The sequence below is a fragment of the Myzus persicae genome, unplaced genomic scaffold (assembly GCF_001856785.1).
Source record: "Myzus persicae strain clone G006 unplaced genomic scaffold, MPER_G0061.0, whole genome shotgun sequence".
NCBI classification, from domain to species: Eukaryota; Metazoa; Arthropoda; class Insecta; order Hemiptera; family Aphididae; genus Myzus; species Myzus persicae.
Genome location: NW_019101653.1, coordinates 335,975 through 359,456, shown reverse-complemented (window position 1 = coordinate 359,456; position 23,482 = coordinate 335,975). Strand labels below are relative to the sequence as shown.

General features: G+C 28.4%; 1 protein-coding gene across 2 annotated transcripts; it reads left to right on the top strand.

Annotated features, from left to right (window-relative positions):
* The first annotated feature begins 10,496 nt into the window (after nucleotides 1-10,496).
* Nucleotides 10,497-21,247, top strand: LOC111029951. Of its 2 annotated transcripts, XM_022309215.1 has the most exons (17): nucleotides 10,498-10,669; nucleotides 10,822-10,923; nucleotides 12,625-12,895; nucleotides 13,034-13,173; nucleotides 13,238-13,322; nucleotides 13,966-14,448; nucleotides 14,519-14,837; nucleotides 15,441-15,626; nucleotides 15,980-16,243; nucleotides 16,303-16,419; nucleotides 16,497-16,621; nucleotides 18,655-18,753; nucleotides 18,856-18,999; nucleotides 19,086-19,312; nucleotides 19,377-19,644; nucleotides 19,718-19,875; nucleotides 20,108-21,247. In XM_022309215.1, exons 1-17 carry the CDS (start codon nucleotides 10,647-10,649, stop codon nucleotides 20,568-20,570), a joined length of 3,474 nt encoding a protein of 1,157 aa, XP_022164907.1. In that variant the 5' UTR covers nucleotides 10,498-10,646; the 3' UTR covers nucleotides 20,571-21,247. The 2 variants fall into 2 exon arrangements, with proteins under 2 accessions (XP_022164908.1, XP_022164907.1); XM_022309216.1 differs by lacking the exon at nucleotides 18,655-18,753 and having other exon boundaries at nucleotides 10,497-10,669.
* The last annotated feature ends 2,235 nt before the right edge of the window (nucleotides 21,248-23,482 follow it).

Genomic DNA, 23,482 nt, shown 5'->3' with positions numbered 1-23,482 from the left:
ATATAATGTTATGAAATACTAATAATTACGATAAAACATATGGTGTAGACGTGTAGTAATTACACTCTGATCTCCGACTGAATTTTAATTTTTTGTTTAAACAAATCTTGGTCAATTGAAATATTTTGTGTGCTGTACATAATAAAATATGCATAGAATTATAACAATATTGGAATGTAATGTATAGACGAATATTATGCGGTATATTATGTCTGTAAACACACATACGACAAACAAACAAAATATTGTTTAAGCCATGTTATTTTTTTCATGGTTTTAGTAACCAGCATTAAGATCAGAAATCTATTCAGAACTGTAGCCTGCGGTGCCATATCAATTAAATATTATGTTCATTATTAGTAAGTTGTTTAGTTGTCAGTGTCCACTGCCAAGTGACGTGCGCAAATGTGCAACAAGTGACTAATGAGAATTGAGAATATAAGATTATTATTTATTTATCTATTAAATTTGAGTCGTGCGTTTGCGCATAGATAGCACACCGTAACGACTATAGCAATCGCGGGACGTGGATCATTATTCCTCCCCCTCCTGAAAAAGTTTATGAATAATTGTATTGTATTATATAAAAATAAAAATGATTGTTTAATGTCAAAGGTGTTAACTATTTCTATAATTTCATCAATCGATAAAATCATGAGTATATCATTGCGTATTTTAAATTAGTTGACGCGATTGAAACATTGATCTTACTATCTTAGTATTACAAGATGAACCAAAATAACTTTGCCTCGATTTGAAAAATATTACTATCACAGCTCAGTGCTCACAGTAACGGGGGGGGGGGGTCCAAAGGTCCCAGACCCCCCAAATTAATTTTAGTAGTGAATATTTACTATGCAATAGCAATTAGCAATACAATTAGATATAACAGTATAGACAGTAGACAGTACCCGGTTGTATTTTTTTTTTTTATAGTACAGTTATTGATTTGTAACTTGTAGTACAGACGTGTAGTATACTTATATAAGCTACGAATCAACAGCTGCTGATGCTTGATAATGATGGCTGCAGCTGCCAGCTAGTCTACAGTTTACTTCAATACTTGTCTAGTTGACTATGAGTACGCCTGTCACCAGTGCAGCGAACACACTTATTACTTATTAGTTATTACTTATTACCCATTCACTGTTTTAGTGCTAGAGTCAGTGACGTTGATGGATGGGGAGGGAGGTTCCCCACTCATTTATATTTCATCCCCTAATAATTGTATTACAGCAAAACCTCTAAATGAACTACTTATTTGAGAAACGACGTAAGTCACAAAATATCTCAATTTGAGATATTGAGTGGAATGTGTTATCAAATGATATACGGATCCTATATGTGAATATTTGCAAAAAAAAATATTTAATTTAATAATAATAATCAGTATGAAAAAGAAATAACCATGAACCACTGGTAGGGTAAAAAAAATTTTTCCTTGTGCTCTCCGAATTACCTTTTATTGACTTACTTCGTATCTCAAATAGGTGGTTCGCCACTGGTTCAAATAGCGTACACTTACGAGACCATAAAAATTGTCCGCTATTGGAAAAAATGAATATAAATTTAAGTTTTACTGACTTGAGAAAACATTTTATTTATTACGTACAACAATTAACCAATAATTAAGAATTATATGTGTTCATATGCCATGAGTATATTACAAGTTTTTTTCTTGTATGGAAATTTGCTCAAAATTAGACTGAAGTTGACTAACCAATGACAGTGAAACTGTATTTTCGTCATCATCTATCGTTGTTTTACGTTATTGAATGTACGTACATACCTAATAGTCCATCTTAATTCGTGGTACCTAATCAGTAATCTTAAATTTATGTCTTTATCGGAAATATAAAAATAGCATATAAATATAAAATACATAATATTATGTGAAATACGAGTAGGTTTTTGTTCCTCGACATAAGTGTTCGTTATTTAGAGGTATTTAAGCTCACCTTATTTAAAAATGTATTCAAATATTATGTTTAATTTGTATAGCTAAGGACTGAAAATTTATAATAAGGTTTCTCATAAGTATTTCGTACTGTAAACAAAAAAGTTATATAGTTTATAAAAACACTGCTTTGTTAACACAGTTGCTTAAAATTCAAATTTTGATGAAAGTAGATACGTATCTATAAACATTCTAAACTGAGAATAATTATTATTTATTAACGAGTTTATTAATTTTTTTTAGTTTATTCGTGGATACTTGAAACTTTTAATGTATCAAACGAAATGTTTTCGGAAAAACTGAATGCAACCTACTGTTTTACTAATATGTAGTAAAATAAATTGACTGTTTAATATCAATAATAATATCATAAATTATACTTAAAAAGTATATACTATCAAGTTATAGGTAGGTACTACTTAGTACTTATAGACTATATAATAATATAGACTGATCGCTGACAGATCGTTTTCGCTTATAATCGTTATCCATTCGTTTACAATGATTTTTTTTATCATTGAATTCAAATTGAACACATCCATTTCAGTGATCCACCACTCACACGACATCTAATGTACAGCAGAATGGTAGACCGGTACCGATATGCCCGCCGTTTTTAACATGCAATCGTTATTCTTCCATCATTGGCGACAATAATTGTTCTCAAGGTTTATGGATAATAAATAATAATTATCTATAAACTTTCGACAGTTCTCTTTTCAATTTTCATTATTAAGTTATGTATTATTTTATTTCATTAGTATTTAAATTTAAAAAGTTTGTACTCTGTGGTACGAAATACGGATTACGGTCTACGGATATCATTATCGGATGACACAGTACCGTGAACCACGGTTGTTGATAGTTGAATACTTGAATCGTACCAGATACTTTAAAATTATTTTAAAGTTTTTGATCATACTACCTATCTACAAAATTATGTCACGTAGTTAATGTTATAAAAATGCATGACGGAATAAGAATATTGTCTTTTGCATATAGACATAATAATGTGTTATTTTAGTTATTACTTATTAGTCATTATTTGTTACTTATGTCTGTGGTAATTTATCACATTACTGGAGACAATTAGCTTAATATTCTTTTTCTGTGATTTAACTACACTAATAATAACCATTTGAGTGCTTGGATTGATACTGCGAATGTCAGAGGCCGAGAGGCCCTATTGTAGTCTACATTCTACAGTAATATACACCGTCTATATTTCATATAGTCTGATGAGACATGATGTGTATGTACATAGATATATGTATAGTAGTATATAGTATATACAGCCTACGCAGATTAGATATAGTGGTAGGTATATAGGTATAATATAGCCGTATTAGGGTCAACGCATCAGTGGTTACTTATTATTACCTATGTCTTATCTAAACAGAATTTTTGTTGAAATTGCGTTTGTCTTATTGTTTTTTTAGGAACCCTTTATATCTTGTATAAGTATATTGTTGTATGTACTACAATATTTTACTTTTATGCTACTATACCTCTACTATATAAATTATACTACAAAGGATATTTTGAACTAAAGACTAAATAATGTTAATTAAATTACTTAGGCTCGGCCGTCATAATCGAAGATAGACGCTGAGCACCAAAAAATAGAAGTCCAAAAACAATACTGTTGTAACTTGTAAATTATAATGTTGCAAATTTGTAACCATATGAGTCATGGACTTCTTTCTTAGTTCAAAGTGATAAGTTTGTAACAAACTAACACGTCTTGCACAGGCTAAGATAAGCCCTGTTTATTTTAAGCGTAGGTAAGTAGGTATTCTATATTATTATGGTAAGGTTGTTGCTCCCCGTCCCCAAATCTCAAATGTTATTTGCACCGATGAAATGTATAAATAGTTCTAAAATTGAAGCATTATTTCGAATTTTAACGTGTTTCATCTACACAGAAACTCGCATCATTGTAAAATCGATACATTCATAGCTCAGTTCAGAATCTACAATCTGGGAACTCGCTCCACCGAATAAATTTACAGAAAACAGAAATTTAGACATATGGGTAGTACTCTAGGGGTTGAGTATACTTCGTCAAAAAGTAGGTCATTGTAATAGTGTCGTGTATCATGTACCCATGTTTTAAATTCGAATTCAATGATAAATCACTACATTATGGTATTAGATACATCACGACGAACAATGATTCTGAGCGAAGATGGCAAGTCGACAAACTGACTATATTTCTTAGGATATTTTTTAACATAATATTTGTGTTGTATTTTTCTATTTTTAATACAAACCATACAAAAATACAGTGGTTTACTAAATGGCCTATACGCAGAGTTCCGTTTTCTGAATTATATAGATTTAAACACTCCGGATAATATTCTGTTTCGGAATCTGAAATAAAAAATGTATCGTTTCATCCAAAGAAGTGAAAAACTCAAAAACTGATGACAACATATTATATTATAATATCTATCATCTATGGCAAAAGCCGATCGTCGTCACTCACAGGAGACGAATCGCAATTCTAATAATTTCATTGAACAAAAGAGAAATGTGTGTGGCAACAATAAACATTTACTCACATATTGACATATTTCATTCTACTCAAGTAATTTTTATACAAAATCTAGATTTTTTCAATTCGGATTTAGATGAAGGAAGAAGTTCCTCGATGATATGGCGTCTGCACTCAAGATATGGCGCCTTGCAGCTATATATTACCCGAAGAGTCGATGATGTATACGTAAGTAGTAAGTTTGATTACTTATTCTTTTGGGGCTTAAATATTTTACTTTTTAGTCTCAAAATTAAAATTTGATTTGCTACCCGGGTAAAGTAGGGGCATATTTTTTGTTCCCGAGCGCGCAACACGCAATAAAATACGGCATCACAAACGACGACTGCATATCCAGGTCGCAGAATAATAACATATTTATAAAATTAAACAGATATAACATATAAACATTGTTGTACACTTGTACATACTAATCATATTACAGTAGTACAGTACACGGGAGTTCTTTTGTCCCGCAAAATTCAACAATTTTTATTTTATATAAATGTTAAGTAATATATGAATATTAGTATACTACTATTCCCGACGCCGAATGATATTTTCAATTCATATACTTAATACAATTTTCAGATTATTTTGACTCGCTTTAAGCTCTTTACAAACAATTTGAATTTTGAATTTTTTTTGTTTATTTAGTTTTGTTTTTCTGTAATTGTTAATAAAATTGTATTTGTTGGGCAAAAAAGCTTTACATAAAAATTTAATTTTTATTATCTTAAAACCAGAAAACTGACTATTTATGTACATAAAAAAAATTAGTTAGTTGTAAGTTTCCAAATCAATTTTATCTTAACTGAATTAAAAATAAAATTAGGAGAATTATTGACTTAAAACTTTTTGAAATGTCTTATATCGACTTAACTTAACTCAGTAAAAAATTTTCATTAACTAGCCCAGGTTTGCAGTCAGGGCCGGCGTTACACAATTTTGTCGGGGGGTTTGAGATCAAGTATTGCCGACTCAAATTTAATTTATGCTGACTCAAAGTTTCTAAAAAAAAAATACGTGAAGTATAAAAATTCCTGGTTTTTCTGTGTTAGGATGAAGTAAAATAGTTAAAACAAAAACAAAATATAGAACTAAAACATTTTAAACCATTTTATGCATAGTTAAAATATTTATTACTTGTATTTTATATAGATATAAAGATACAATAGGCTGTCGGAACTATTTTAAGATCTAAAAAATAAGTCGTGTACGAATATAAATCAACCAGTGTTTGTCAATAACTCAAAAAATTAAGTAAAAAATAAAATTTTTTTTTAATTTAACAGACGGCAGATGGCAATTGGCAGTACATCATATTATTTAACAAAATAGATTATTTACGGGTACTTGAGGTAGGGATTGCCGAATGCCGATTAGCGATGGCAATGATATGCCAACGGACTTAACGTTGTACAATGTACAAAAACAAATTTATATTATAGTATTATAATACGGATCCTTACTCCTTAGCCGACAATATCAGTCGGCAGTATTTAGATTTCTAAGTCGGTAAATTCTCAACTGCCGACTGCCGGGACCCATTCCTATATTAAATATATTTATTTTTTTTTTTCAAAAATTATAATTTCCAACGAACAACGGCTCCCTGAAATTGCTGACTGATAATTACAAAAAAATTTAACAGGGGGGGTGTGACGACCCATCACCCACCATACCCCCATTGCCGGCGGCCATGCTTGCAGTTATTATTATACTAAATTATTTTTTACATATAGGTACTCACATAACATATTATCTAACTCTAATTTATTGCAATAATTATTTATTTTCTTAAACACAATATATCAGGAATTAATATAAATTAATTAATAATAAAAATAATTGATTTGGACGATATTTATAAAATATTGAAATAAAATAAACACACTTGCTAATCAGTAATGGTAATTGGTAACTAGTCCCTGTGTATTATATTATTATTAAAATAAAAATGAACCAGTAGCAGAGTTCTAGTAGATTACTAACTTACCATGCCTAGTGAAGAAATATGACTTTCGTTAGGTATAAAGCGTTCTTGAATAAAATAGTTAAAACACAAATTAACACATAATAACTACGTATAGGTAAGATAAAAGCTAAAACGTAAAGAGATAATTTTAGGTATATAATATCTGTAATTTCTAATAACAAATAGCTCATACGTATATATTGTTGAACATTTTACTATAAAGGCTGCGTTTTTTTCAGAGATGGTATTCGTCAGTGAAAATTTGCCAATTTTGATTACAATGTCATATTATGCTGCAGTATGAAATGTGTTGTTGTGAGTGTTTCAAAGACTTAGTTGTACAGCAGAAAAAATGTGTTATGTATTTTTTATTTTTCAGTTGATTTATTTAATATTGTTGAATGATCAGAGTTTGTATGGCCCCCAACTTTTCAATTTAATTGTATTGCAACTACTGATATAACGCTATTCTGGCTACCAATACATTTTTTTTTTTTTAATTATGACTTTATTTTGAATATTACAATCTACACAGGGTGTATAAATTATGATAAAAATTATGAAATTGATCAGATATGAAATTTATTTTATTTTTTTGTTTAAATTTTTTTTTTTGTAATATTTAAATATTTTCACCGATTATCAGGTACGATGACCTGTAGGCACTATAGAGACTGTGTGTGTGAGAGAGAGAGAGAGAGATAAATGTGAGAGAGAAAAGAGGGATGGTGGGGGGGAGAAGGAAAAGCGAGTGAGAATAGGAAGTGTGGAGGTAGAAGAGTTAGGATAACAATGTCGAATTCTTAGGAAAAGTTCATGAATTGCAAAGGCCACTAGACCAATCAGCTGAAAAACTACCTAGTGATAGGTTGAAAACAATGAAAACCTTGACTTAGGGGATAGACTATAAAGATCGGTAGAGGATGTCAGAGCACTGTTTGTTTGCTCCCTATATCCCACGCACAACAAAGCAATTAATGTATCAGAACCAGCCATATATTGTTACTTTAATAATGGTTGGTTCTGCTAAACATAAATTTGCTTTGTTGCGCGTGGGACATAAAGAACAAACAAATAGTGCGTAAACATCCTCTCAATAGTGTCATCAAGTTGAACAAAAAAGTAAGAAATACGCCAACAAAGACTTATTTCTATGTCAAACCATCGTTTTTTGATCTCTTTTACCCTCGCGTCAGAACCGACAGAACCAACCCAATGTAGTACGTTATTATTATTAATATTAAAAATATATATATAAACTACGATATATCATAATTTATAATAATTCTAAAATATAAAATTAAAAATCAAATCGAAAATCAGTAGAATTTTGACAGTTGACATGAACTGTGATTGAAATATTAAATACAGAAATATGATAGGAAGTAAAAGTAATAATAATTAACGGTAAAAATAGGACTTTGATGAAAAAATAACAGAAAAATATCATGAAAAAAAATCAAAACTGCCCTTATTGCCCTCAAATAATTAAAAATTCACAAAAAATAAAAATTGAAATTAAGTGTAAAAGTAATAGACAATAGAGAATATTTTAATTTGAAGTTTAAAAAATAAAAGAAATTTTTTAAAAAAAGCAAAAAAAGTAAAAAAAGGAAAAAATGCCATAACAAGCGACACATTTTTTGGCTGCGCTTTGAAACATGTTACGCACTGATGTATTACCTTTCTTACACACCTCCGACCTCCGCCCATTGATTGGCCAGTATTTCAGGCGCACTGATACAAGCGTAGCATGATGCGGTCTGGCATGATTTAATTTTTTATGTTCATGTAGCATAATTAATTTTACAAAATCGTTTCATTAAGTAATAGAATATTGGAAAACGTTTGTCGGTATTAATATCCGTCGCGTTTGCCAACCTACCACCTAAGCTCACAATTCCGTCGTCGTTTATAAATGGGTTTAACTCATTTCTTTTTCTTTTTACTATCACATTACGATTATTTTTTAACTCTTCAATTTCTATTGAGAAATGAGCTCGTTATATAAGTTTTATAACAATTTTGGTCGCCGTTGAGATCTTGTTTGCTTTCAGCGGCCCGATTATTCGAGAGGTATCGTTCCGTTTCGATAACGCATTATTTTTGTATCGTAATAAATACGAAACGACGTGTAGTCATTTGGACAGCGACAAATATCTATAAATATCTAACGACAGTACGACACGTCTTTTTGCGAGGTGCACACAACGATTAGAGCAGTCTTTTCCTCACTCTGAACATTTCTAATGTGTTCCATGTTTTTTGTGTAAGAGGTTGAACATATAAACACGTTTTACTCACCATCCATGACGGACGATGCCACCAGTGATGAGTGTTATCTTTTAGCTCGCTAGGCGTACACCCTCGCGACAACACGTCTGCTGGATTGTCGTTCAACGTCACATGCCCCCACTCCACGCGATCGGTTCAACGTATGTATTTCGCCCACACGTTTCGCAACAAACGTCTTCCACCTGCTCGAATCCGCGGATATCCAATCTAATGTAACAGTCGAATCCGTCCATAAATATCGTCGCGATATATTCAGCTTAATAGCAGGTATAATTACGTCTTATCAAACGCGACAAGAGAAACGCTGCACATAGCTCTAATTTTGGGGAACGAAATAACCTTTACTGGCGCGGTACGAGACTTACCACATACTAATTGCGATTTTACGATGCCATCCGTATTTGTTGTGCGCAATATATGCACGCACCGTATGCTTTCGTGGATCTATCAGCGAATCCGTGTATCTCTATTAATTTCTTCTAGTCGGAGCCCAGCCAACGAGGTATACTAAATGAATTGAGCTCGTGATTGTCAACTGTTTTGATTCAACAAAAAAGCTGACAGTCGATTAATGCCACAGTCTACGGTTATTTCGGAAATGTTCAGACCGGCATAAGAATTGTCACGAGAGTTGTGTGGCAGAAATTGGATAAGTGTACGACAGAAATGTAAACAATCGTTCATACATTGACGGTTTACTGGCATTCAGTTATTTCGTGAAAAAATGTCATCGTGTGAACGAGGCTTAAAATTTTTTGTGTTATTGTTATCTATTTTTTAAACTTAAAAAAATTGTGATTCCATTAAAAATAAGTTTAGATGACAAAATGTCAGGAAAACTTTAATTAATAAAAAAAAAATTGTAATTTTATAGTTAAAAAATATGTGTAGGTACTGCTCTTCAAAAATATTTATAAACTAATGAGCTTATACAGAGTACCTACCTAGTGTAAACAAAAATATGATTCGTTGTATACATATTATGTTCTAGAAGGTATTTACTATAATACTATTTAAAAACCTTAACTCAAATAACGCCCATTGTTTAGTCATTTAGTATATATAATATATATTTACAGCTAGGTAATAGGTTTATATTATTATATTATACATTTTATATATGTATATATTATTATCTATGCATGTACCTTCTTCTTCTATACTTTTTATAACGAGTCATAACTCATAACTGATAAAAGGTATTATGTTTGTATAATATATTTTTCAAAAAAAAATTAGATAAGAGATTCGATAAAACGGGAGAATAGCTATTGTTTGCTTTTTAATTAATATACAAATTATGGTAGAAAATCTATAATAATCTATTAGCATTTTACAATTTGTAACAATTATCTGAAAGATAATTTATAAGAACGTAACTAAACAAATACTTAATCAAGTAAAACAAAGTATAATTTACAATAATGTATAATATCATATAATATAATGATATAATGATATTATACCATATAACTACTATTTGACTATCATAAGGCTTGTGACAGTGACATAAAGTATAAACCATAACAATACAACATCATATTATATTATTGTAGCAACTAGCAGCCTGCAGCTGGTCTTCACCAAAAAATATTAAATTTCCCGCTATTATAAATCTTTTAATTCCAAAGAGATTATATACATTTGCAATACATTTACCGCAGATCAGATGGTGTTGGTACTGGATGGCCGAATTTTTTTTATAGAGATATATGTATATAATATTATCAAAAAGTAAAAAACAAATTTTTAGATTTCCAGTGTAGACTAGAGGAATTAGGAGTATAGAACGTTTTAGTTCTTTCAACAAAAATGTAGCGACTATGTAGACCATTGACTTCAGTCGTTTGAGAAGAAATCCATATTAACTCAACAATAAAATGACATCATTGACATCAGAAAGGTAATAGTATTTACTTAATTCTGATTCCACAATAACCATTTATATAGTGTGTCCTGAATATTAGAATTTCTATATCTATTGTTCCACCTTCTACCTATTATTTAGGTTTTAAGATTTAAAATATCATACATTTTATAACATCTTTATTTTAGGGTGGAATGGGTCGAGATAATCGAACCCAGGACCAAGGAACATATGTATGCAAATTTGACAACTGGTGAATGTGTTTGGGATGCGCCTGTAGGAGTGCCCGTGTAAGTACTTTTACTGTGATATTTGATATTTAAATATTAACACTTGATGTATTTGTATTATTTTAACCCATATATCCAAATTGTTGGTACTCTTAACGCCTTTTTCTTCTTTTCATTCATCATTGTAAACATAATACACATTATCATAGGTTTAACATGACCTTTAGCCTTTGAGTATATAAATAATGAAATTATTATATTGCAAACCAAGTTCTAAGGTTATAAAAATATTTATTGTTTTGTTTTTATCTGTGTGATAGGGAGTCAATTGCATTTCATAGATGCATTTAATATGATAAAAGTCATGTTTAAAAGTTTGAATATTATTTTGTTTTAAGTTATTTTAAGACTATTTTTTGACTTAAAAAAATGGCTGAATTGTAGTTATTTGAAAGCATTCATATTAATTTCTCATCTGAAAATTAAATTATAAAATAAAACTTGTATAAATTGATTACCAAATTAAGATAATTATTAATACCATGATATAAAATAGTTTTTAATTTTGAATTCAATTTGTTATTGCTTACAAAATAAATTGTGAACATACCATAACATTTTGAATAAATTTAATGATTTTAGTTAGGTATTGGTTAACTAACAAATTAAATTATATTTAGATAAAATGAATGTGATTTATTTAAAAAAAAATTGTTATTTAATTGATATTACTTATTTAATTTAACTTAATTATTAAGATTTATGATTAACTATTATATATTTTATTTGGTACCTACCTTTTTTTTAAAAATTTAATTTGTACTAGGTATCTACCCCTAATTAATATTATAGACATTTTATTGGTATAATATCACCCCTTTCCATTTGTAATAGATGATTTATGCTCTAACAATTTAATTTAACTTTGATCTAAACTATGTATTACTTAACTTGAATACCCCTCGATGCCCATGATATATAATATTTTATGTAGTTTTGAATTATTCTAACTTAAAATATGTATAAAGCTTTAAGAAAATATATAATAATATAACTAATTTAAATAATTAAAAATATTTAGTTTCCAATCATGACAATTTTTTTAATAAATAAAACATCCTGAATAATTTAGAGTATTCTTAAAATGTTGCCTCAATATGGCCCAAATCTACTTATTTATTTGTATTAACTTTAAAATAACATAATATTATTTTTTATACATATTTATATAATTTTAATGATGATTAGCTTTAATATAAATAATAACAATTTTTTTAAATTGTATACACGGTTTTATAAATTGTGCTTCATTAACCTTACAACTTTTAATTTAGACGTTTAATAAAATAAAAATTATTTAATCCATTATGAAGGATTTAGACTTAGGTCATAATATATTTTCTTGTTGACAGAATTTACGTTATTTTAACAATAAAGTTTGTTTAGATAACACATGTGTGTTTCAAAAAAAGTATAATTTTAGAGATGTTTATATCATATTGTTATTACAATTCCTACTGCAGTTACCAATAACCATTACATTGTTGGTTTAAAAAAGTATGTTTGTAGTTTTTACTATCACTTGTATGTATTTACGTGGTAAAGTAAAATGAATGTATTTTTATGTTACATAACATGTTTCATACAAATTGTATTTTATATAATTTATTCCCTGAATTTTCCTTCTCCATGAAATATAGTTTTATTTATACTTAAATAAACCAACTCTATTTTTATTCATCACATATGTTTATATTATAGAAAAAAGACAGACAACAATCAGTGGTGGGAACTATTTGACCCCATCACAAATCGTTTTTACTACTATAATACAGCTTCTCAAAAAACTGTTTGGCATCGACCTCCCAATTCTGATATTATACCTTTAGCTAAATTACAAACATTAAAACAAAATACTGAACCTGCTGTGAATGATGAAAATGATCGTAAACATTCTAAAGAATCTGTGTCAACTCAGACACCTGGACGCAACAGAATGACAGTACCTCTTTCATCAAGTAATCAAACATTGGTAAGTTATATTGTGTTAAAAAAATAAAAATTTTGTCATAAAGTATAAATGAAATTATGTATGTAATTTGTGTACTTAATAAATTAATTGCAGATATCTAGTTTATGTTTCATAAGTGCAATTTTTAATTTGTTGTAGGGTAATGTTGAGAATGTCAGAACTTTTAAGTTAATGGATCCGGTTGCATCAACTAAACGCTCTGTGGATTCTGAAACTCAAACTTCTCCTCTTACACCTCGCAGATCTCACCATCATCACCATCACCATCATCATAATAAGTATGTTAATCTTATATTTAAATATTAATGGGAAAAGTTCTTATTCATTTTTGTATCCATTTAGACATCAACAACAAGCTAATACACCAAGTAGGGGGCGACGTGGAAATCAGCCTAATGTTTGGTACAACCGTACTGCTTATTCGCAGGTGAGTAATATTAAGTTTTATATTAAAAAAGATATTATGTGTATCATTAGATGATAACAATAGGATCTTTAAAATCTTGGATCTAAATAGATAAAGAGAGCTGAAAAATACCTCATATTTAAATTTGGTTTTCATACAAACAACATTCTTAATTAAACAATCGTAATTTATACTATTTTAGTGTTCAGAATGTATAAATATTTAAAAAAAACTGATTATAACTGGTTTCTTATAATAACTAAGATGAATTATGAGTTTGCTGCTCATATACTATCATACAAATCACTCCTTAAGAGCAAAAAATCTGTTTAACATGAAATTAATAAATGTTTGTAAAAAACATAAAATTGATAAAATAATAGTCTTATCTACATATTTATAAATTTATATTTTAAACACTTGACATTAGTTGTTGTACAGCTGGTAAGATAAATATAAGTTGTCTTGACCCTTACAAATTAATAATAGGAAATTATTATAAATTTAATAATTATCTTAAAAAAAACAAATGAAAAATAATTTATTATTTAACAATTAAAATAATTCTCATTCTAGCTTGAAACATAAGATAAATGATTTTATTTTAGATTTACATTTATAATTAACAAGTACTAATTATGCATTTTTTGCTATACTTGTGTAGGATTCTGGTCGTTCAAGTGATTCAAGTTGTGTTTCTATTCAATCATCTAGTGGCAAAGATGCTAATCCTGGCTTGTCAATGTCTGCCAGTACTCCGTTATTTAGAAAGAAACTTTCTCAACCACCTACACCACAAAATAATCTTCCTATTCAACGAAGTTCTTCCAATGCTTCTCAATACCAATTACTATTAGGCAAACAAAAGAGCTTCGATACTGATATAAGTATTGGAGGTGGTTATAGTCTTGGTCATGATAATCGTAACAACAGTTGTTCTCGTCCTCGTCCACCTGTTGTTCTGTCTTCCAGTTTATCTAATAGCCAGATTTGTAGGAGTCAAAGTTTTGCACAAAAGTCAATTGCTACTAAAACTTCAATTGAAGCAGAAGAAGAAGATTCAATGCATGAAAAATATCTTGCTCCGAGTGGATTACTAGGAATGCCTCCCCGACATGGAAAAAAATCAGTAGAATCCACTCCTTTGGTATTAAATATAATTTATACATGCTTACTGTTATCTATCAGTTGTTTAATGTTTTTACTTTAATTTTTAGAGCTCACGGAAATGGCATTCTCACTCTGATACTGGATCTCCTACAGCATCTAAATCACGGCCCCCATCAACTCCTGAATATGCTAACTTTGCAGCTCCTCCTCCTCCAACAGCTGCTCCAAGTCAGTCCAGTTCAAAATCATCTTTAACACAATCAGTTAAGCATACAAAATGTTCAAAAGATGTTGGACTTTCAAGTAGTGGTGATGATGATTCTGGAGATAATGATAATTCCAGTTCTAGTGTATCAAGTAGTCCCCCAACAGCTAGTAAAATTGATCAAAGGTTAAGATCATCTGACAACAAAACTATAGATAACCGTAAGTTGAAATAATATTATTTTACATTTTTATACTAATAAAAGGAAAAGTCAGAAAATGTGACTTTTATCCAGTTGACTTTTATATTATACGTTTTGCTGTTGCATAATTGAGTTAAAATATGTTTTAATATTCAGATTTGGGTAATTTTCAACTACAATTTAGTTGTCCTCGGTAAAATGATTTTTCCCATTGTATTTTTAAGTACTTTGTTTGTTTTTAGTGTTTTTACAAGTAAAAAGATTTATAACAATTTTTATTAATTTAAGTACTTCTAAACAAATTATAGTGGCAGTTCTTGGCAAGTCTCTATCCTCTTTGATAGTTGCGCCATCTAAAAAAGGCATTTTGAATATAAATAAATATAAAATACTTAGGTACACATCCTCATCCTCATCTCCATGAGAAGTAACCTATATATGTATCACTAGATATGAGTACTTAAATACGAAGGGAGGAATGTTGTTAAAAATAAGTACTTTATTTGTTAATTGTTAAACTATATATAATTTTCATGTGATTTAAATTATATAACATAAACTATGTTGTATAAATTCTATAGTTTCACTTTAATAAACATTTAAAAAAATAATAATTTATTAGATTTAAAAGCAAGACCTGTATCAAATCATTCAAGCTCATCTAGTCAACGTGGTGGAGCTGTTCGAAAAAGTGTTAGTCCAGCCACATCAGATCAAAAACAAATCCCATTATATAGTAATTTAGACATGTTTGAAGGGAGAATTTTGCCACTTCATCAATACATTTTAGAACAAGCAAAATTATCAGGTACTGTATTTAATTATATATTCTATATACTCCATAATATCAGATAAGGGTAGTCTCAGATGGTGGACTTCTGCATTAGCGGCAATGGGTGTGGCTTATGTGCTCCCGGAAGCGTCACTTTATTATTTCAACAACTATCATTTCGCTAAGATTAACACAGTAATGCAATTTTTTGGACGCAGTTAGTAGTCAAAAACAAAAGCTGACGACAAAAACCAATTTAACCATTTAATCAAGGATAGTGGTCTGGATGAACCAGACGAAATTCTTTTGCCACCTGGGATTATTCTTATATGAGACAAGAGTGCAGATATATTTTTGAGAACTTAACAATTTTGTACTATAATTTGTAGGATCATCATATAGATTTGGAGACACAGTTGGCACTTGTTCTGAAGATGATGATGCAGAAATTGAAGATTTAATTAGCGTTATGGGCACAGCTACGGGATATGATAGTGATGAGTTTGCTGACGATGAAGGAGCAATTAGTCAGGGTGAACAATCAAGTTCGCCATCTCCATCAAATGCATCCTCTAGACATTATCTAAGAGATGAATTAGATTATGATCATTTGACAGCAATGAGAACATCCCAACCTCGAAGTTATGTCAATGGTAATATACTAATATTCTTTATTTTTTAAAAACTTTGTTATAAATAAACTCACTTTTAGATACTCGAGTTACTGATTATGCTGTTGAAGCAAGTAGTAATCAACATTATTATAATACAGTAACAAACACTTTATCATCTCAAAGGTCAGCAAATCTAGTCACGCCATCAATGTCTGGTAATTTAATGTTTTTAATTAAAATAAGTTTTTTTTTACATAGATTATCAGTAACATAATTATATTATTTTTAAAAGATCCATTTAGCAATTCAGCTCCAACTCTTCCTTTAGAAACTCAACATACATCCTTAAGAAGACGAAAAGATCAACATGTTCAACCTCCAGCTGCTTTGTATTCCCCAATTATGGAAAGAAATGAGGTGAGTACTCTTTTATGTATTTAAGCACGTATCTAAATGTTAAAATTATTTGATAAAAATATTGTTTCAAATAAGTATGATTATATGTTCTTAGTACTTTAGTGGCTTATTTATAAGTTTAATCAATTCTATAATAAATATTATTTTGAATCAAAATAATAGTGTGTAAACTATATAATATCTTCAATGAGTTTTTTTTTGAGTAATCTGTTCATATTTTTCACTTAGAAGTGGTTTCTGGTAAAAAAAATAGATGTAGTTGACGGGATATTTAAGGGGGTCAAAATTAAAAATGTCCCAGTATTTTTCATTATAATCATGAAAAATAATAATTTTTACAAAAAACCAGTTTTTGACAAAATTGATTTTGTGTTTTTGGTATTACTAAAAAATGAATAGCCATAGATATTTGAAATTGTCACCAAATGTTTGTATTAGCATTTTCTATTCATGATATTTGACATTTTAGTTTTGGTTTCATTAAATGTCTCTAGGTAAAAAATCCAGCAAGTTTCATACAAGGTTCATCATGAGTCGTTATCATAGGTGTTTAAAAATATTAATGGCACAATTGGGTTTTAAGCATTTGAAGTACAAAATTTGACAAAATTAATAAAAATCACAAAAATTTGCAAATTATTTTGCTCGTTATTTTGTTATAAATGTATCAAATGTTCAACTTTTTTAGATAAAGCTTGAAAAAAACATATAAAATATACATTATGGTGACTTACTCTTACTCAAAAACAAGGTATAATCAACCACCTACTATACAGCAAAGCATTTACCTATTTACCCCTTTTTTGTTCTTGAACATTCTTCACCCAGTGTGATTTGATAATAAATTTATTCAGATTCTTATATTTGGAATTTTCAAAAATATTTCAAGAACTTATTTTCAAATTCTTGAGATTTTTATATTACTTAAGGAGTGTCCTGTGGCAATACAAACTTTTATTTATTAAAAATCCCCTTTCACTGTATATTTTTTAATATTTTGATATACCTAAGTCAGAATTTGAACAGTTATGTTTTTCCCAGTTATTTAAGAGTTAATAAAAGTTTCTAACAAAGGTCTTATAAAATAGCAAATAGATATAATATTTTGTTTAGTGTTTATTATACTTTGATAATTTTTTTTACAAATTATAAATGTTAATAGATTAATATTAATTACTAAAATGTCCAATTCACCATAGCCCCATATTTTCCAATCCCATTATCACAGGCCTAGAATCCTTAGTACACAAATAACATTAACATTGAACCACTAGTTTGAATTTTGATTTCAATACATCAACATTTTCAGAAAAATGATATGCCATAGTTTACTGTAGAAAACTTGTATCAAAAGTTTGGATCTCCACGACAATTCTTAAATAATATTAAAAAAATCAAGATTTTGAAAATATGGTCTTTAAGAATGTGATTAGTATATAAGATTTTGAATAATGGTATTATTGAAGAAAAATAGGGCGAGTCTGCTCACTCTGTGATTAAAAATAACAATTCTTTATTGTGTGTTAATGCATATATTTCTTTAATTTAATATATTTTAAATTCTAAACATAGCGATAAATGTATTCAACGTATGTATTTATGTGTGTATTTTTACTTTTTATTTTTTATTTTTGTGTCTACTAGAAAAAATGTACTTATCATCATTTTGATTAACAGGAAATTTGATCTAGTTGTTCCTTTAGGAGGTTAAAATTAAAAATTCTCATAATTTTAAAATAATAATCTTGAAAAACTAAATAAAGTTTGATGATTTGTTAAACTGTTAAAAAAATATTATTATTAAAATATTTAATATTTTTTTTACTCTACATACCTTGTTTTGTTTATATTGAAATAATTCATATTGTTGTATTTCTAATTAATTTTTTTTATCAATATATATTCTATAAATACACATATATCTATGCATTTAGAAGTGTTTTTTTTATATATAGGCACATAATACATATTTTTAAAATTTCATATCTTTTTCTGCATGTTAGCTATTGTTTTTTTCTTGTGTGTGCTTATAGTTTTTGCTGGCTCGTTATGCAAACTCCAATCGCGATGTATTCCACCCATCATTATCTCAAGATGCTCGATCCTGTTCGCCTGCCTATTACTATGAACAGGTTTATATATGCTTTTGCAAATGCTATTAGAATAGTGTGAAACATCTTCAAGTTGAACGAAATCATAATTTTTTTATTTTTATTCTTAAACTATATTTACAGACTAGCAGAACATTATTGAATCGTGATAAAAAAACTACTTCTGAAAGCGACATTGAAAAATATGCCCAGGATAACTTAAATATACATAAGAAGGGTATTTTCCGAAAAAAATTTTCAGTAAGAGACATGCTTTCATGGTCTAAGGTAAAAACTAAATAATTATTTTATTTTTGTATTATTCAATTTTTGTAATTTTCATCTTACTTTTATTTTGTTTGTAATATGTATAGGACCCAATTCGTAAACCTATGTTAGTGCTGTCGGACAAAGCATTGAAAAAAGAAGCTTGCGATTTATTTAAATTAGTTCAAACCTATATGAGTGATCGCAAAGCGAAATTAGGAATGACATTAAATAGTGTGGCTTTAGAAATATGTATGACTGGTTTTATGAAACCAACCCTTCGAGATGAATTATACATACAAATATGTAGACAAACAACAGAAAATCCTAGAAAGTATGAATATTTATTAAGATTGGTAAAGAATTATACATTAAATCTAAAAATGTTTCATTTTCAGAGAAAGCTTACGACGTGGATGGGAACTTTTGGCAATTTGTTTATCTTTTTTCCCACCTTCTCCTAAATTACAAAAATACTTAGAAAGTTACATGGAAAGACATAGAGATCCAGGTCTAGACAGTTATGCAACTGAAGTTGGTCGGTGGCCTGTCCATGTCCAAGTAAGCCATTATGCCAGTGTGGCCACTAAAAGATTACACAGAATGGGTATAGACGGTAAAAAAGCGGTTCGAAGACCAACACTAGAAGATATTGAACAAGCTAGAGTAATATTGATTTTATTTTTAATCATATTTTTAAACATATAGTCAATTTATTTATCTTGTTGTTTATTAACAGATGCAAATATTCAGGCCTAGTCTTTTTGGAAATACAATCAATGAAGTTATTGATCTTCAAAAGGAACGCTTCCCTAACTATAAATTACCTTGGATACAAACCATATTATCTGAATTAGTACTGAGGCACAGAGGCGATCAAACAGAAGGAATATTTAGGTAACCAAAATAATACCTATTATTTTTTTTATTTTTTATTTTTTTATTGGTTAAGCATCAACTACATAGGTTATTAGCTTAAATACCTATTATTAAGTACTAATGCATATACACAACTATTAATTATTTTAAACTTATTTTAGTTAAAAATAAAAATTAGGGGTATTATATTATAGTTTATAAATATTAGTTAAATATTACATATTCCTAATTTATATTCTATACTGTATAGAGTACCAGCTGACATGGACGAAGTTATGACCCTTAAGAGTCGTTTAGATGTATGGGAAGTTCCTAGATTTGAAGAGTTGACTGATGCCCATACTCCAGCCTCTTTATTAAAACTATGGTATCGAGAATTATATGAACCACTTGTTCCTGATCATATGTATGCCGAGTGTATTGCAGCTCATCAAGATGCTCGTCGCGCCATTGCTATTATTCATCGATTACCACCTATAAATAAAGCTGTTTTGGCATATCTTATTCACTTCCTACAATTGTTTACCAAACCTGAAGTTGTTCATGTTACCAAAATGGATGCCAGTAACCTGGCTATGGTTATGGCTCCTAATTGTTTACGTTGTACTTCAATTGATCCTCGTGTTATATTTGACAATGCTCGTAAAGAGATGGCTTTTATGCGTTTGTTAATATTACATTTTGATGCATCCTTTATGGAAGGAGTATTTTAAATAGATCTGTTATGTTCAATAACTAATTACTGGAACTGTATTTGTTTCAAAACTACACAAACCAAAGGTTATTATTATTGAAGCTTAATTGCACACTAATTTAATTAATTTTTAAGATAATATTAATTATAATATATACGTATGATAAATTAAATATGATGACAAAATGTTTGACATTGATTTTTGGTAGTTTAGATAAGTGTTACCATGTAAATGACTTGCAAAATTTTACTTAAAATATAATCTAATTACTTAAATACTACTTTAATTATATACCCTCCCACTGCCTTTAATATGTTGTATAATTTTTTAATAGCTTATTTATACATTTTTATTTTTTACTTTTGTTTTGCTGTTATGAATATAGTAACAATAAACAGTATTAGATTATTTACTTAATAATTTATTACTAAAATATTTTTTAAATAGTCAAGTGGTATTAGAAAAATGAATTGTGTACAAATAAGTGAATTATAAATATACATAGTACTGTTTTAAAATTAAAAAAACTTCCAATGACATATTTTGTATTTGTTAAGTTTCATAAAGCTTATTAATTTAATAGAAATGTAGTGAAATGTTTTAGTCTTATGCTACAAACAGACTAGAATTCATGTTATTTTGTTTTACTGAAATATTTTTTTTGTTCTGGAATAAAGAAAAAAGATCTTTTGTTATTATTAATATATTTTTTTTGTCTGAATGCATTTATTTATAAGTTCAGTTTTTGTATCAAACACCAGAACAATAATGTCATTTTAATTTTTATACACTTTATTCTTTCTTAATTTCTTTGTGGTGTTATTGTATGAATAATAAAGTTGGAATTGTTTTTATTTTGATGAATAGTTTTTTAACCTATTATTCCAAGAATTTAAGAATGTGTCCATGAGTTTTAAACCATAGAGTAATTAATACTCTTCTGTATTTACCGAACACTTGAGCTATGTTTATTCCCCATGTGTTCTAAGTAACAATATTTTCATTTTTCCTATCACCTACCTGTTACATAGGTAATACCATTGAATTATTATTTTTATATATTTTTTGTTACTTAATACTCTTATTAATAGTAATTAAATTTTTCTTATTATAAGTCACTCTTATTGACAGCACGACTAAAATCTTAAGCCCGATACTCTTGAGTCTTGGGTAGCAACTTCAAAATTTCAATAATTATGTTCTTAAACCTTTCACATCCGAGAAGTGGTGAGTCTATCTACAATGCTGTGCAATCATATTTGAAACTATTTGGAAAAAAACTATAGTAATTAATTTAGTAATAATAAGTGTACTATTCGAAGATAATGTCATAGCAGAGAATTAAAACTAAAATTGATATATTATGGAAGCCTATTCACAACGCCATTTAAACACGTTCTTATCTTGCAATACTCCATATACTCATTTCTTAAGGGCGTCATTTGCAAAGGTGTTTTGTTGGTATTAGACATTTTTAATAATAAAAGCAATCATTTTTTTAATACTTAAATTCTTTTTAGCTATAAATATTTATTAAACATTTTAAGTGTGCTTCAATATTAACTATCCCAAATTATCTTTTGAATTTCTTTTTGCTTAATCATTTTGAATTAATAATAAAAATATTAGTTATCTTTTTGCGTTCTGTAATTACTCACTTCCATTTGTATTAAATAAAAACTGATCAACTATCAAAATGTTGTTTTATAATAATAAATTAATAAATAATGAATAATTCTATTTTACAAGTTGATCTGATTATTGTTGGCTATTCGTAAATGTTTATGCATTACAAGCAAAATTCTGAAATAACGCCCCTGCATAATATACAATGTTGGAGGAGTTTAAAAATTTTCCTTTTGACATAAGTATACTTTTTAAATATTCATATTAATAAATGTAGAGAAATAAAATTAAAAACAAAACATCATTTTAAATTCACTTTGGTTAATTTAATCCTTGTCAACGTGCTACGCTAGAAACGCTATCAGTTTTCTCCGTCAGGAATTATGCTTATTTTTAACATACAAGTACATAGTATAAAAGCTTTCATACAAAACAAGAATTCATGAAATCAAAAACATTTATTTGGAAACTATTTAAATAAACAGTAAATCAAAGTATTTACAATTAATTATTATTATGATCATTCACTTTCAGACTTCATATACTCAATAGTAGTAAAATATACATATAATAAATCTCAAGCAGGAGGCAAATCCCCCCATTAGCTCTCCTCCCCCTCCCCCTCCCCCTTACATAAAATTATTGATAGATAAACCTATTTGTTTCGGTATTAAAATGTTTGGTTTTATTTTCATTGGCAATATAATATTGCCCCATCTTCATAGTTATCCATTGTCATTATGCAATTGTATGTATTGTTATATTGTTTTATCTATTTATTTTTATAACAAATATAAGTACCTACCGACAAGTAATTATTTATATGAAAATAAGTTTCCACATTGAATTAATAACTTAAAAATTATTTAGGATTCTTTTTCAAATAAAATAAGTATAGGTAACAGAATTGCATTAAATATACATTATATAGAACTGCAAAAAATCAAAATGGCATTCAACATTGGTTCCAACAATTTATTATGAGATGGATATTACTGGGAAAATAATTTTTAAAGTCTCAAATTTCAATGAAATAATGTCAACATAGAATCAAATTTATTTGTATCTTTATGAAATAAGTAGTTTAAAATACTTTAAATTAAATTAGATTAATTTTGGAACTTATTTTAATTCAGATAGAGTATTCTTAAGACTTAAAGGATCAAAATAACAATGACCATCACATATTGTATTAATTTAAGTTTTATCTATTTTTTTTCTTAAACACACTTACATTTTACCTAAATATCTAAAGTTTATAATTACTTATACACTTATTTAAAGTAGTATATTTTTGAAATATA